This window comes from Stegodyphus dumicola, chromosome 4 (assembly GCF_044657685.1).
Source record: "Stegodyphus dumicola isolate Sdum_Otavi_A_Nest chromosome 4, ASM4465768v1".
Lineage (NCBI taxonomy): Eukaryota > Metazoa > Arthropoda > Arachnida > Araneae > Eresidae > Stegodyphus > Stegodyphus dumicola.
Genome location: NC_140771.1, coordinates 76,456,353 through 76,474,067, shown reverse-complemented (window position 1 = coordinate 76,474,067; position 17,715 = coordinate 76,456,353). Strand labels below are relative to the sequence as shown.

The 17,715-nt window shown below is 32.0% G+C and overlaps 1 protein-coding gene across 8 annotated transcripts in view; it reads right to left on the bottom strand.

Annotated features, from left to right (window-relative positions):
- The window catches only part of LOC118197730 (uncharacterized), a 67,335-nt gene that overhangs the window by 35,513 nt on the left and 14,107 nt on the right, over positions 1–17,715 (bottom strand). Inside the window, exons 4-7 of one of the 8 annotated variants that reach the window (XM_035369263.2) lie at positions 14,906–14,980; positions 7,282–7,356; positions 4,808–4,882; positions 800–874 (exon numbers count right to left, since the gene is read on the bottom strand). In XM_035369263.2, coding sequence (XP_035225154.1) covers positions 800–874; positions 4,808–4,882; positions 7,282–7,356; positions 14,906–14,980 — 300 coding nt within the window. The remainder of the gene's footprint in view (positions 1–799; positions 875–4,807; positions 4,883–7,281; positions 7,357–14,905; positions 14,981–17,715) is intronic. The other 7 variants (XM_035369265.2, XM_035369264.2, XM_035369266.2 and 4 more) reach the window with 7 other exon arrangements.

Below are 17,715 nucleotides of genomic sequence, written 5' to 3'. Positions count from 1 at the left end.
TAATAAATCCATTAACGGAACTGCTACATTCAAAATGAATTCTTTAATTCATCTCACTTTAATCTCACTAATTTAATTTAAACTCGACTTACAAGTTTGGTTTTAAATTATATTGCTAGTTTGGCATCATACTTCTTATTTGAGTATAAGACAAAACACCTTCGCATTTATTAATTATTGTTAACTGAACAAGGATTGGTTTGTTCCTTTTGAAACGTCAACCAATTTTGATAAATGACTATAAATACTTGGTTTATTAATTTTCATTTTAAAAGTTTCCATTTCTTTTTTTCATGATTTAAATTCAAGTTCCTTTAAAAATATTATTTTCGGGATTAAATTTCGGTGCTTCTGGATTACTTCATTCAGATACATAACTTTATAGTAGGAGATAATATGATCAATATTACTTTTTAGTAAATAAAATATATATGTGTGTGCTACTCTATGTGCTACTTTCTCTATATATATTACTACTCTCTGTGTATGTCATTTTACATATTTATATATAAAGAGAGATATATATAGAGAGAGATGTATATATATAGAGAGAGAGAGGAAAATGGCTTCTACAATATTTAGCAGGAGTATCAACTGCAAATAAAAATAAATTTTGTCCAATGTAAGAATAAAAATGTTGATCACTAGGTTTAATTTTTTTCATTGATTTAATAATATATTAAATTTTAATCGTTTTTTTATTTTAGGAAACAAGGGTTTAAAAATATTTCTTAATAATCTTCAAAATAAGGAATCAAAAATAACAAATGAAAGTTTTCTCAAAATATTTTAAATTTACCGTTGGACAAAGAATCATGTGAACCGTTTCGATGGATATTCGGAGAAGCATTCGCATTCTTCACATCATGTGTACCTGTTTGAAAGGCAAAGGCAGAATGAAAAGATCAACATCATGGACATAACATAGTTGTGCAACTGTTATTCAGTTTAGGAAAATTATCAAAAAGCGAGCAGAAAAAAGGGGGTGATGACAAGCTATTTATCACTGTAATAAATAATAACTAAAAATAACGAGAAGTATTATCTTGTAATAAAAGAACACGGGAAGTAAATAAATGTTTAATAAATTAATAAGAAAGCAATAGGAATCGGTGCAGTGTGATTTGTAGGTTTATACTCTCGAAGATCAAACAGAATCTTCTCCATAAGCCGCGCGAGTCAAAATGACAAAAACGTAACATGTACTTTTGCAAGACTAACAGAGAAAATGTCCTATCCTCTGACGGTAAATTAGATTCCCTAGAGGCATTCCGTATTCATAAAAATTTTTCGATTCTAATGAATGATCTCAATTCCCTTTTTTTACTCAGCTTTTCAAGCGTTTGCTAATTAGTGGTTTTCCTTGCACTTTTCTGCCAATAGATGACGTAATTGCTTCGTTTTTTACATTTAGCTAGAACTTTTTTTAAAAATATTTTTCTGTTTTTTCTACGAAGGCACATAATTATTTTTCGCCATTTTCACTCCAACAGCTGGAAGATCTGTCTAACCTTCAACATTAACTGAACATTTTTTCATGTTAGTGTCGATTCCAGTTGCTTTTTAATGACTTTTTAAACACTTAAGTGTTATTATCATTTTTAGAGTCATGTTTTAAAACCACAGTAATAAATGAAAAATTAACAAAGCATCATGTTTTAGATCATAATAATGTATGAATTTAAAAGTCTGTCGAATACCAGAACCAGCTAAAACAGAATCATAATAATGTACATGATCTTAAAACTTTGTGGAATACCAGAACCAGTTAGTACAAAATCAGAGGGAAAAAAAACATAATAATCTTTTCTTTACCTTGTAGGATTTCGCTTCTGTGTTATTGCTAATTCGTCCAGTAACGTTAACAGACTTGTAGCGAATTATCGCTATGTCTGAAAAAGCGACAATGAGAAACTCAAAATAACATTTTTATTTAAACAGAGTTTATGACAAAAGGACACTCTCTTATTCTACAAAATAAACCACGACTCGTTGTGATGCAATTAAACAGAGCAGTCAAATTTAAGTTAAACTCTGAAGAGTAGTCAAAAACTACACAATTCTATATCAGAAGAAGCTGGTTCACTGTTTTACTGGAGCCTCAGAAATTAAAATTAAATGATGGAAGCGATAGATTGCGAGCTGACAGGAAACTGACACGTAACGTACATGCGATGCCAGATACACGCTCTGTCTTAAAATCCAAAAATCTCAATTTAAATACTGGCTACTCATTTGCATTCTGGTGATGATACAGAAAGGAGAAGTTATAGTAATGGCTGAAACTATAAATGACTGGTCAATTAATGTAAAATTCCTTACAACTTATAACATGTTTTCTCCCCTCTTTCCACATGCCTTCGTAGTACAACTGGAAGCACGCTTGACGCGTATTCGAAAAGACCAGAGTTCAAATCCCGGAGAGGGCATTGCACATTTTTCCCGTTCCTGCATCGATATAACCTAATGACTCTACAACTGTTATAAAATAAATACGAGTAATTATAACTGGAAACACCTTCTTTTATTTATTCACGCGACTTCAGGAAACAAACATGAGGTAAGATTATATAACACTGGAGCAGTTTATAGAAATGAGCAGGTGTTCAGCTTAAAAATTTAAAAGCACGAAGAACTGCATGTTGATTACCCTGTTAAAAGACGAGAAAGAATGTTTCATAGTAATTTCCATTCATTTTCTGAGGGACTCAAAAACTTTTCTCAAATAGGAATTTTCTCAAAGAGAGGCTTCGCATTATTATCGGTTAAGGATGAAAATATTGGAAACTACTGAATAAAAACCTTACTTTTACTTTATTCAAGAAACTTTGGTATCAGCTTGTTATGTTTAGTCTGTATTCAAATAAATTAAGACTAACAATTTTGAAGAATTTTCAAAGAGTAACGCTTTCAGCAGTTATATTGGCTAGCCACAGGAAGTAATTGTTTTGAAGGAAATATGCAGGGTAAATCATGTCATTACCAATTTTTATGGAAAGTCAACTAATTACGAGGAAAATATGGTACTTTTTATTAAATGCATGTAATAATTTTTCTAAAAACATTTTAGTTTTAATTTTAATTCGTTATTTATATAAATACATACGCACACATATATATAGATATATGTGCGTGTGTCTCTCTCTCTATATGTTTACTTATTTGTTCCGTGGATTAAAAAGTCAGGTAAAGTTTCTTTAAGATGACCATCCATGAATCTAAGCGATTTCGGTCTGCAAAAGTGGTGTCCTTAGAAAACAGGACTATCTACAATGTCCCGTACTCTTACTTGATTATGGTCTCAGAAATACTCATCGCTCCTTAAAGTGGTTGCTTTAGAGAGGAGTTGACATAAATTTTATTACATTGCATTTAATAAGTAAACCATTTCCTTATGATCTCCTCTCTGACAAGGCCATTCCCTATGAGGCCACTTTTCTAAAAATACATGTATATATAGATATTGGCATTGAAATCAGCTCGATCACCTCCACTGAAGATCAAGCATAATATGTACTCATGGTAGTCATAGATACGGTCCATGGTATTTTTAAATAATTATGACAGACAATTTTACTGTTTTCTTCTTGTTATTTGGTTAATACAGTATAACCACAGGTAGATTTTTGAAAATGGTTGCTTCAAAAGATTTGATAAATTTTCTTAAAATTATTCTTTATTTCCCTGTACAAAGTAAAAGAAGTACTGTAATTCCGAAAAATGTTAAGTATAATATTTCAAAGGAAATATCCATTTTGGCCGTGCGGGACGTCTGTAGGTACAGATAGAATAAAGGATTCTTTTTGCAGTTTTATACACGTGATGAAGAAATAAAATTATAAGCTGTTTAACTCTTGTATGACAAAAATTGACTGGCATATTTAATTTCAAAATGTGCAATTTTTGATTGAGAGATCGGTTAATTAAGTTAGAATAGTTCGAGGAAATAAATTTAAATGAAGAGCAGCAAAAATATGCACAATTTAAAAAGCCGTACAAGGACGTTGTGTAATTCAGACTTTTTATCGCAAAGAATTTCGGTTATCAGATTTCAAAGAAAATATCCATTTTGACTTTTTCTGTATGTGACATGTGTAACAGTGAGAACAAATGACTAAAACGAATTGGAAAATGGATTCAAAATGCATATAAAACAGGGTTTTTTTTCCCTGATGTTGGGTACGCACGCATGTACGTATACATCTGCATCACTCAAAACCGATTAACTGTAGAACGTTGAAATTTTGTAAATGGAACTGCTATAACATTTAGTCGTGCACCTTCCCTTTTTATTGTAATTGGCAATACCAAAAGTATATTGTATGTACACTTATTCAATCCCTTACCTTAGCCTTATTTTCGCAATTGTTGGCCGTAGACATATACTTCCAATGACAGATGTGTTTTAAATTATTAAAATATTCATGTTTCTGTAAATTTCAAATTAAAAAAAATATTTTGGATAAAAAACGAAATCTAACTTTTAAAGCCATCTTCCGCTTCCTATACGTATATTTGGGAAATGTTTACACTCACTGTGAAAGAATAAAAATACGAGGAATTTGACTCCCTTATGACAAAAATCGACTGGGATATTTTTTCCACTTTCCTTGAGGGAACAGTTAATTAAGGTAGAATAATTCGAGGAAAATTAAATTTAAATGAAATGCAACAAAAAATGTGTATAATTTAATAGACCCGTACAAGCAAGTCATGTAGTGTCCACATCAGATTTTTTTTATTAAATCTCATTAAATTATTTATTATGTCTCAAATGAAAACTGTCATTGAATGAAACAGTAGTTACCATTTGTCAAAGGATTGCGAGAATAGTTTTGATTGTAATTTGTAGAAATATTCTCATTCTTCGCAGCTAATGTACCTAGTTTGGGAAGAAAAAGAATTCAGCATTGTTATACAAAGTTGTTCAATTCATTAGTTAACTTCAGACAATAACAGAGTATGGATACGAGAATAATGACTGATAACTACTTAGTATCGAAAGAATATTAAAAATTAATCAAAACAAATATGAGCTAGTATTATTGTTCTGATTCACGATGAAATTTTAATAGCAGGTAGAGAATATTATTAAGCGTTTTTAATATAATCACTTAAAGGGAGGCAATAAAAGAAAAAAGAAGATTGTTACCTCGCAGCAGAGGGTTTATTAAGGTTTTTTTATGCTTTGGCTGAACTCGCAGTTTACCAATTTCCTCTTGTTCTCACTTCTACTAACACAACATTTTTTGTGTTTTTAGTTTTATCATACTTTCTTATCACATAATATTCAGCAGCAAAATTTCAAAATTCTTAGAGGCAGCATAATATCAGTGTTCAGTTTTGTTAACAAGATCACCAACATTACGGGCAGAATAAAGAAGTTTTTTTGCAAAACGGATTGTAAAATGGATTCAAAAGAGATTTTTTTTCGTGACGTTTGTACGTATGTAGGTATGTATATCGTATAACGTAAAAACGAATTGCCGTAAAACATTGAAATTTTGTATACGGGATTGCTATAATATCTAACTGTGCGCCTCCCATATTCGTTGCAATCGGTCGCACTAAACATATATAAATACAACTATATAAAAAGAAACATAGTAATGAGAGAACAATTAAAAACAAAAACAATTTAACCAATCCTACGCTATAACTGCAGGATTGAAGTAAATTAAAGTTAAAGCATCTTAAGTTGTCACTGGTCGCAGATTAATTGACTTGTTAAGGAGAACAAACCAATCTACCATCAATTAACAATTAAATTAAGTGAGAGTGTTTCGTCTTTCTTCCGAGTAAGGATCAAATTATATTTCTACTAGAGCCAAATCATAAGTCACGAACAATACTTAATCAATAGAAAAACATTAGTCCATTTAAGGCAAAAAGAACCTTCATAAACAAAAGCAAATTAGCAAATAATCTTTTTAATTTAAGTTGCTCAGAAAGAATATTACTAAACGATATCCTTCCTTTAGAACATATATTCCCCGACACTCTCCTTTTCAAAATCAAAATCAAAAGTAAAACCAAAAATTATGCATATTTTAACATTAACAGGTAATCCAGAATCAAAAGAAGATTAAAACTGACATAATCTTTTAGATTAAAGGTTTAGTAAAAGTAGTTAATTAGACATTTAAAGATCAAACTCAGGAAGGAAATTAAAATTAACTTATTTGCCTGTGAAAATTTAGAACGAAAAGGCTGGAAATGCAATTGTATTCAGTGATGGAATGTAAGAGGGTTGTCGTAAAACGTTTTGCGCTGTGTTTAAGATAGTTTAGCCTTACTCTGACAAGAAAACTTTTATTTAGAATATATATAGATATATATATATACATAAAAAAACTTAATAATAATAAAAATTAAAAACAAATTTTTTATAGCTGCAGGATTGAAGTAAAATAAACTTAGAGCATATAATGTTAAAAGTAAACTGGAGTTAAAGCAAGGCAGTTCCTCAACAATATGGGAGCTCAGTTTTTTTTATTCTCATATGTTGTTAAATTGTGCATATTTTGCTTTAAAGGTGATTGAATTATGTTTTTCCCGTCTTTCGTTAAGGTTTTCAAGTCTTTAGTTAAACTATGTGCAATACTTGTAGAATTGTCAATAATACAAAAGTTTAGGTAGCGTTAGACTTAATCAGGCAGCCGTTTGTTTACATTTGAAACCCTTAGTAGAATTGTGAATTTAGTTGGTGCACCAATGAGTATACCAATTCAGTGTCTTTTTCCCTAGTGAGACTAAAAATTAATTTTCAGTTTTTGTGCAATGCAGATTTTGACTTCCTTCCCGTGCCCGAATTGCTTGGTTTTGCGTACAAACTTTAATTTTGTTTTTAAGGGTATTTAGTCTTTTAATTTTTTCTTCTTTTTACAATTTTTAATGAAGATATCTTGAATTTTATGTATTTTTGCTTTGCCGTGAAGTGAGAACTGAACTGATTGAACAAGAAATATATATCTAATGAAATTCGAGGAAACAAGTTTAAATGAAGAGCAACAAAAAATGAGTATAGTTTAAAAGGCCGTACAAGGAATTCATGTGGTGTAATGCGGTGTATTCATGACCTATCCTCTGGCGGTAAACATTAAATTTGCTTATTAAACTTGCGTGGAAGTTGAAAAAATTTCTCTCACAAACGACTAGAATAGAATAAAGCTATTCAGAAAAAAAAAAAAAAAAAAAAAGGAAAAAATAAAAGTTTTTGGAATAACAACAGAGATAACAGACTAATTAGGGACTGACTGTATTTGAAAGAACAAAAATTACCGTTTTCAAAAGGTCTACGAGAAAGGTTTTGACGGTTATTCGAAGCATTCACACTCCTCATGTCAAGCGGTGTTCCTAAACAGGAAAAAGAAAGGAAGAAATGAAAACTGTATTACACAAAGTTATAGTGAATCAAATAAACAGAAGCTGGCAGAGTTGCAAAATGTACTTTTTAGCAAAACTCTAAATTGTCATCAAAAGCGGAATATTTGGAGTCTTAGGCTGTGATAGGTTATTTGAATACGGCAAAAAGCATGAAGGTTATGTGCTTACGGGAAGAGATGCCTCCCAAGACAAGTTTCTTACAGAAATTGCTCGTACTCACGTTACATATGAGGAAAACCACATAAACCAACTATGCAGCCAGATCGATCATTTGGGATCGAATCTTTGTTGAAGTTTTCAGTATTCAGCGGTCTTAACCTTTACTTTGCTTTATTTTACTGCTCTTACAGAGTAAAGGTTTACTTGAGGATGGTGCTTACCAGCCTGTTTAGGTCCTGCCAGTGATTCTAATTTCATCCATACGTCCGGAGACATGGCTCTCGGAAGCTGTCTTTATTAGAAAGGGCAACGAAAATAAAGTGGAAGTTCTGCAGTCAATCAAGCGGCCTGTTTTGATTGTTCAGTCGTTAAGTTTAACTAGGTTAGAAGTTAACATGCATGTGTTGTTCTTTTAGATTAAAAGGGGCTGTCTTTTTGGGGGGGGTTCTAATGTCCTAGTATATCACTGTCTTGAATAATATGTATTTTGTAAATCGTATATTGGTAGGGAAAAAAAACGGAAGATGCAACCACTGAAATCCATAGAAATGGCTTGTAAGACAAAATAGCAGAGACAAATTTCAAAGTAGTATTAGATACTACTCAGTTAAATTAATCAATTTGTTCGATATTGACAGAGCTATATTGATGGAGCTCTAAATATGTTTAATTTCCATATTAATACTTTTAGGTATTTTCGTCGTATACTTAAGCAGTCTTAACCATTCTGACAATAGTGGAGACAATCTGGAGTTAAGCAAGAAGTATTTGGTAAAGAATGAAGAATACAGGGTGACCCAACAAAAGCGTTGGATTTAATATGCCGTTAAACTTTACTTTAACATTTAACTTTACTTTTAAAAAATAGAAAATATTTTTACATATTTACAACAGGTAAATTTTCCAATTTAAGAATGTCATGTTTGATTTCATCTGTTAATACTGGTATGTCAGTTCATTTCGCAACTTGCAGCTTAGTCGAAATGGAGCGTTAGACAAAGGAACAAAGAGATTTGATCGGGGAAATTCACTGCAAGAACGGCCGTTGTTATGCATAGAACTGTTAGAAAGCTTCTTGGAAGCTTTGGACGTCAACGTCCATTTCATTAAAAACAATTCGAAGATTGATAAAGAAATTTAGGGACACAGGATTTGAACAGACATTAAATCACCATGCTCTCGGTCAAGCCGGTTCGTTGAAAAATGGCAATGTTTTTGCAAGTTCCCCAAAATCCTATTTTAAAGAGAAATAACAAATAAACTCACACAGGAAACTGAATGTGTCATTAGTCACTTCGATAAGCAGATATGTGAAAAAAAATTATTGCGAATTTCATCGAACGAACTTGGTGATACAGAGAAGCCATAGAAGACATATACCATGCATTCTTAAAGCGGAACACTTACCTTTCCTAAGTACGTTAAAATATTCTTAAAATGAAGTATTTTATTGGACGTAATAAATCCGACGTTTTTGTTAGAAAACCCTTTATGTTCAGTGAAATGTACGTAGTCCTGTCCTGGTGACAAAAGATACGCTGCAACCTCAGCATACCTCAAAGACATGCTACAAGTTATGTACGATAAAAATAATATTTCCGAAGAATTCATTGCAATTGTTGAACAATTTTATGCCACCGGCAAAGCAAGATTCACTGTAAGGATAGTTTCTTTCTTAGAAAGGTTCAGCGTGTTATTATTTTGCTGCGTTTTTGACTAAATCTAAATTTATTTTCACATAACATTTTGGGGCCATTTAAAAAATTATTCTGGATAATCTGATCAGCGGCGCACAACAATCCTTGAACTCGCGTAACCAATACTTTCGTTACATCGTATATTTCGGCATATAACGGGCATTTTCAATGCAAAAAATAAGATCGAAATTTACGGGTGAGCATTATACGCTGGGTATAAAAATGATAGATTTAAAAATAAGGAATGAACGCTAAAAAATGTATTTCTTTATGTACTTAAATGCTGTTTATTTATTTTATTATTTTATTGTTTTATTTAAATGAAATGACATATCTTATAAACTTTAAAATTTTCATTATCGGAATGCATGTAATGTTCATCATATTCGTCTTCTGTTATATCTTCAGGCACATCATCGAATTCTGTTTCATCTTCCCTACCACTGTCACTCTAATCTGTCAATGGGTAGTCATCTTCCGTTCCATCTAGATTGTTAGATATACTGCACTTTTTAAATTACTTTTGAATTAAGTCGGGTTTAATTTCATTCTATGCTTTTATTAGCCACTCGCATACTATTTCTAAACTGGCATGACGCATTTGACCTTGTTCTGTATATGTCTTTCAACCTTCTAACATCCATGTATTGCACTGTCATTTAAAATTTTCTTTGAATGGTTTATTGTCATTTAAATGCTGAACTAATGCGGTTAATCCGCCTAGAATAACTACCATGTCTGTATTACACTCTTTCAATAATTTCTTTGTATTATCCGTTAAATGAGATCTGAACACGTTTGAATCCGTCTGAACACGTCTCAGACTAAAAGACTTTCTGGATTCTTTAAAGCAAAAGGATGCTTTTGCCAGATATTTCTCATCCACAGTTTCACATCGTTTACGGCCATCCATGAATGAAAACACTATTTGGGAAATCACATTTTGGCATCGTCTGTTTTTTTAAAAATAGCCATGAGTTTTCATTTTGAACCATTCGCGAAGGAGGAAAGCACTACGGTGGAGTGAGATCTTTCGTGACCTGTTCCTTTTATGTGAACCGTTTTTGTTCCTGTCACTTCAATTGTTTTACTTCCTATCATAGCAAGCATAACCGGAGTTTCATCCATATTTCCAATATGTGTCAGTAAATACTTTTTTTGCCTTCGTAGGTCAATAAATTCCTCTGGAAATTAATTAGTTTATTATCCAAATCTTTCGGAAGCCTTTGCGATACTTCTGTTTTTCTCGTAGAATTAAATTATTCCGTGCCACGAATCTACTATACCAACTCAAAGTTGCTTTAAAATTTTCTTTTTTATTTACATTCTCTTTGGCCCACTTTAAGGCAAATAAACGCGCTCTACTTCTTCATGAAGAATAGAATATACCCTTTCGCTATACGGCGAATATACCTAAAATTAAAAAATATAGCTTAAAATTATAGATGCGCGTAATACACCAGTGCGCGTTATACGTCGGAATGAATGTGAATATCGTATTTAAATGAATGTTGGTGGAAAAAGGAATAATGAAAAACAGAACTCGCGAAATCAGTGAAATTTCCATTTTGATCGTTCCCGAATCCATTTTGACTTTTTTTGGGTGGGAGGTTTGTGTGGGACGTTTGTTAAAAGGTTCTTTATTATAAAACGGGTTGTAAAATCAGATTTGGAGTTAAGTCTGTACGTACGTTTGTATCTCGCATTATTCAAAAATGATTAGTCCCGTAGAAGGCTGAAATTTTGTATATGGGACTACTGCTGAACATCTAATTGAGCATTTTCCCTTTTTATTCCAATCGACAGTACCAAAAGTATATATGTTTGTATACATACAGAGAAAGACAATTTTAGTTTTCGGCATTTTACTTTGTTTTTCTTTGTATACATATAGAGGGTTTTCCCGAATTCCACTAGAAAAATGAATAGCCGTAGAAGGTTGAAATTTTTTACATGAGACTACGTTCATCTCCCTGTTTTTTGTATAGGAATGTAGGGTCTAAAGTGACGGGTTAAGGCAGAAACAAAAAAAAAAAAAAAAAAAAAAAAAAAAAAAAAAAAAACGAAACGAGAGGAAAAATGTGTTTATGTACAAAATCAACGCAAAGTATTTCTTTGCAGCAATACAATATTCAGAATAAATATTCAAAAAAGGGAACATTAACAGTAGTAGGAACTATAGCTGTGATTGGCTGGCAATGCAGCGGTAGTGAGCCGGACAAACCACGATCCGATGCATCAGAGGATCATTCGCAACTCTGATGTCGAACGTGATTAGTGAGTTTACGCACAGGGAAAAAGCTGACATGCATCTCGTGTATGGTGCTGCTAATGGATACGACACAGCAGCGCTACGGTTTTCGAACAGGCGTATGCCGAAGCAAACAATGTTCGAGAGGTTGCATCGGTCTCTGTGTGAAAACGGGCCATTTGAAGCCACCTCTGACACTAGGAGTGGAAGAAGTGCACGACAACCTTACATTGAAGAATCCATTTTGAAGATTATGCATGAATCACCTCAGACTAGTACAAGAACTATTGCACGTCGTCTGCAGCTGAGTCATTCCACCCTTCGGAGAGTATTGCATGAAAATGGTTTGCACCCATACCATTTGCAGAGAGTCCAAGCCTTGCAAGAGACAGATTACCCTCTTCGAGTTCATTTCTGTCATCGATTCTTGCAGCAGTGTGCGGCGCAACAGGATTTCCCATCGGATGTGCTATTCACGGACGATGCAACTTTGTCACAGGACGGCATCTTCAATAGTCACAACATGTACGTGTGGGCAACTCATAATCCACACGGCACGCGTCCACATGCATTCCAAACCCGCTTCTCCGTGAATGTGTGGGCAAGTATTGTTAACGACTACCTCATAGGCCCCTACCTCTTGCCTGCACGTACAAGTGGCTTATGTTATTATATTTTTCTGCAAGAGGTGCTACCGGAATTGCTGTAGGATGTACCGACTGTCGCTCGTGATCGCATATAGTTCCAGCATGATGATGCACCAGCCCATAACCACGTGCGGGTCCGTAATTACTTGGATGGGACATTTCCAGGCCGATGGATTCGCCGTGGTGGACCCGTTCGATGGCCACCTCGTTCGCCAGATTTATCCAGCTTGGAATTTTTTTTATGGGGCCATCTGAAGAGCATCATTTACGAGACTCCCGTTGACTCACTGGAGGACCTCGTTGCACGACTATCCATTGCGGCTGCAAGCGTGAGCGAAATGCCTATTATTTTTCAAAATGTTCGTCAATTCCTTCTGCGACGTTACCAAGCATGTATAAGTATTTAGTATTGTATTATTACTGCTGGTGGTCGCAAATTTGAACATTTATTGTGAATACTGTATTGCTACAACAAAGAAGCACTTTGCGTTGATTTTGTACGTAAACACATTTTCTCTTATCGTGTCGTTTTTTTTTTTTTTTTTTTTTTTTTTTTTTTTTTTTCGTTCCTGCCTTAACCCCTCACTTTAGACCCTACATTCCTATAAAAAATGCATGTTTTAGTACGCTCCACTACCCCTCCAAGTTTGTCCCATGATCTATGAAACACCCTGTATACACTTTTAGTACGGTCGATTGGAATAAAAAAGGGAAAGGCACGCAGTCCCATGTACAAAATTTCAACCTTCTACGGCTATATATATATATGCAAAAAAGAGGAAAGTTCTAAAAAACTATTGCTTAAAAGTACATTTGCTACTGTAGTTTCAGAGCAAAAACGTTACACCATGTATAAACAATAATATCGAGTAAAAACGTAATGTAAAAATTACAAAACGAGACAAACTTCAAAAACAAAAAGGGAAGAGGAAAAAATTAATAAATTATAAATAAAAAAATATAAATTTTATATGACGCACGCAAATAATCAAACATCAAGTGCATCATTTAAAATTTAAAATTTTTTACTAACACCAAGTATAAACAATAATACAATACTAAAGCAGTTAAAGTTTACGCGAAAAAAACCTACTGTAATAACTACTAATTAATATAAAATACAAAAACAAAATTGGAAGTTAGAAAAGACTAAAAAAAAAATTTTTAATCTAAATAATGTCATAATTTGTTCGCAGTCGTATATATATACGAACTAGGAATTTTCTTTTTAACTTATATAACTTTATATATATATATGTATGTATATGTGTGTGTGTGTATTTCTGTATTATATATATATATATATAAAATTAATTAACTGTTCCTAATATTTAACTAACTGCTCGAAATAAAACGTTTACATATATATACTTTTGGTATTGCCGATTGCTATAAAACAGCGAAGGGCTCGGCTAAATGTTACAGCAGTCCCATACACAAAATTTCAATGTTCTATGGTTAATCGTTTTTGAGTTACGTGAGATATGTATTTCACAAAAAAATTCCATTTTTAATCCATTTTTCAATCCGTTTGGGAACAAAAAGCTGTTTTTTTTCGTCCGTGCCTACAGATATCAAGTAAAAAAGTACTGGAAATGGATTCAGAAAAGATCAAAATAGATATTTCCGCGAAATCTGAAACCTCAAATTTTTTGCGATTACAATGCAAATGTGTAGACATAATAATAAAAACAGCTATAATTTATGCACATGCAAAATGCATAATGAAGTAAAACCAATACAAGGAAACTGTAAATGTGTCAATATTAAAGTAAAAACCAAAATAATGCAAAAATAAACCAAAAACATTCGCAAATCTACCTTCATTTTCTAAATCAAAATTAGAAGCATTGTGAAAAAGAAAATAAACAGAACCAATTGACAACAAAATTACATGTACGTCCCATTGGAGAGAAACATTTGTTCCATTACAACATCAATAGTTACCACTTCATTTATGAAAACGCATTTTTAGCCAAATGGAGCATTAGCCCAGAAGAGCTAATAATCTTGAAACGGCATTTTACATTGAATCACTTAAATGCTATTTATCACTTTTCATATTGTTGCCACCAAATATTATCGACCTGTATGACATTTAAAGAAACTAAATAATGAAGAATCTGCATGAATGTATGTATGTTTCTCGCACTGTGAAAAAACAAGGGTACCTCGAGTAACCAAATTTTAAATGCAGACAACATAACCATGATTAGCTGTGGAAGACTTGTTAACTTTGCCTTTTCGAACATAAGCTTCCTTTTCCTTGATGCGAAATTTTAACGCTGTTTCAGACTGGCCGGCATTTGGCCGATTCGATTTTCGTTACTATTTTTGCCAGACAGATACAACCATGGCTTTCCTTTCTTTGCAGATTTCTTTGCTTCTGCTGAAGAGAGACTTGTCTTGTTTGTCCTCGAAATCGATACAGTCTTGACTTAACTCTAAGCCAAACACAAGTGTGTTACTTTGCCTAATTTTTTGTGTTACACTGGCGCGTTTCACTTCTGTCTTAATGCAGGAAAAATTTTGTTAAATAGAATATCGGAACTGCCCTGTTTTTACTTTGCGAGAAACTGCCTGCTGTAATATTTTCAATAATCATTATTAGCTTATTATATGATCTCATAAATATCTCCCATGCATTAAAACCGAATAGGAACATACTGAAAAGACAGTTAAAAATATCTTAAAATTTCTTCAGATACTTTTTAAATGAGTAATTGTCACATATGTAATTGTATACTGAAGGTAAATATAATTACCATTAGGAAAAGTGTTACGCGAAAAATTTGGATTCGAATTCGAAGAAATATTCTCTCTTTTCACAGCAAGCTCACCTATTTCGGAAGGAAAAAAATAAATAAAAGAAAATCATTGGCATTATGTTATAAATAATTATATAAATCATAATTTAACAATAAAAATCTAGCAGAATTTTAACACGAAAAAAAAAAAAATCTATTCATTCCTATGTGCGAACGCAGAACCTAAATAGCAAACAAATCTTACTCTTCAAGGAATGAATAAAAAATAGCAACCTTTTTTTCTTTAGTTTGTAATCACGTGTAAATTTCTTATGGATAATTTTATGCTTGATTTTAAAGCTAATCCATAAGGTTAAAATTTATGCAAACTTTTTATAGAGGCTGATAGAACGCTGTAGAAATTTCTATTTATCCTTATAGGTAAATCATCTAAAGAAATGCTTCTGTATAAAATTCCATAGAATTTTCATTTTTCAAGCAAGTTGCTTTCCAAAATCGTGAGGAGAAGTTGTGAAACCTTTGTAGAATGGTATTCTACAGGAATGCGCAAAACCTTTAAACTGAAATCAAAACTAATTTTTAGTTTCTGATATATTATAAGAAATATGGAAGAGCAAAAATCAGCACCTTCTAAGTGTTAACAATTTTTGAATAGGAGTTTTTGCTCTTTTTCTTTACGCATGATGTTTTTTAGCTTCTGAATTAATGTAAAATTTTGTGCAGTTTTGTATACAGTATTTCTTGCATAATTCAAAAATTAAATCTTGTAAAACCATACAATCTATTTAAATCATTAAAAAAATATCTGAAGGTCAGATGATCTCCTTCGAACTAGCTATTTTAAATTTAAAAAACTTTTAAGTAAATAATCATTTCACTTCTATTTGATCATTTGTAAACAAAATTTAATTTGTTGCTCCAATAAATAGAAAGGTCTATAATGCAATATTATGGATTCTATTTTAGTACGAACACTTAGCCACGTGTAAAAACTTTTTCTAAATTTGCATCAACATAACGTTTTCCCTTTTATTTCTTTTCATTAAAAATTTTATTTTATTGGGCAAATAAATAACATATAATTTAATTAGTTTTTAATTAAATAAATTAATTCAGTGCTTATGTTATCGTATTATAAACACCAAATTAATTTCAGTGTCGAAATTATTTTAAATGCTTATAACATATTTCAAATAAATATTTTCGAACGAATACCGTAATTTAATTTTCTCCGATGTTATTTCTATAGTATCAACAAATCCAAATTTATTTTGATCTGCATTCATCTCTCCGCGATGTTTAGGTATTAGTAAACAATGCTAGTTCAACTGCAACAATACTTATCAGTTTATATATGTAACAATGTGTTAAGTGCTGCAAAACTGTTATGGGCTTCAAGTAAAGTACCACTTCCAGTTTTACACAAAATTCAATCCACTATTTATATGAACACAGAAAGCTTAAATAAAGAAATTACAAATTTTTAGCAATCTAGTTAAAGCGAAGTTATGTACCAGTTTTGATTAAATGTCCGTTGTTTAGGAATTTCAAATACAGAGACTGTTTACACAATTTTAGAACGATTTCGATAAAGAATTGAAGAAAAGCAGATGTTTTGGAATAAAAATTTCTAGCAACAACTTATTATTTGAAATAAGAAATATCGTACGCTGCCTTTTAAATATATTCTTCTTTTTAAATGTTGCGAAATGCATGGTATTAAATTTTCCAAGTACAAAATAAGCAACATTTTATTAATCGAAAGGAAAAAGCAGTCAATCACGACTTCTACATGGAAAGAAGACTCTAAAAAAAGGTGCGTACTGTTTCGAATATTTTTAAGGTAAATCGTTAGTAAGAAGAGAAAATCCACCGATGCAGAAGTCAATTTCACTCTTTAAATACATTTGCAGCAAAAATAAACAAAATAAAAAACTAAAATCTCAAAAGTTTCAGATTTTAAATTATGTCTAAAGGGGCGTTCTTTTAACATTTTGTGTGTTACCTTTATTTATTAAATATCATGTTCTTCGCCCCATAAAATTCAGTTCAAGAACAATATCGCAAAATAATTTTTCAATGAATATAGCGTTAGAATTTCCGATATATACAGACTCGCGCGCTGGAGATAAAAATGTTTTTTCTGTACAACGGTGCCATCACCCGCTTTGAAATCCGTGATTTTGTTAATCAAAAATTCTTTAAAGTTTTACAAAATATGAAATCGATAATAAAAAATGAGCTTGCAAATGCCCATATTCGCAGGAGGATTACCTTATTCAAATTTGATGGTGGTAGTACCGTTGCTTTATCACAGTGCGAGAAACATACATACATTTATGCAAATTCTTCATTATTTAATTTCTTTAAATATAATACAGGGCAATAATATTTAGTGGCAATAATTTCAAAAGTGAAACAACGCTTGTAATGAATCAACGCAAAATGCCAAAACGAAATTAATAGCCCTTCTGAGCAAATTACCCCTTTGGACTAATAAAGCAAGATTTACAAACTGAAAAAGCTAAAATACATAATATTCACCAGCTTTTGCCGAGCATGTAGCTCAACACAGAACAACTTATAACCTGTATGAAAATTATTTAGCAGGCTATAAATGGAAATAAACTGTGACGTTCGACGATGCATAGGTTTACTTAAACGATATACACACAAAAAAAGGTCCGCTTATTATCGAAAAGGAAGAGAAAAAAGTACAAACCTGGTTTCGTAAATCCAAACAAAGTTTCAATAAAGGGTTTATGATTGTCGCAGCATTCTCTCACAAAGGGGAAATTGAAAATAAG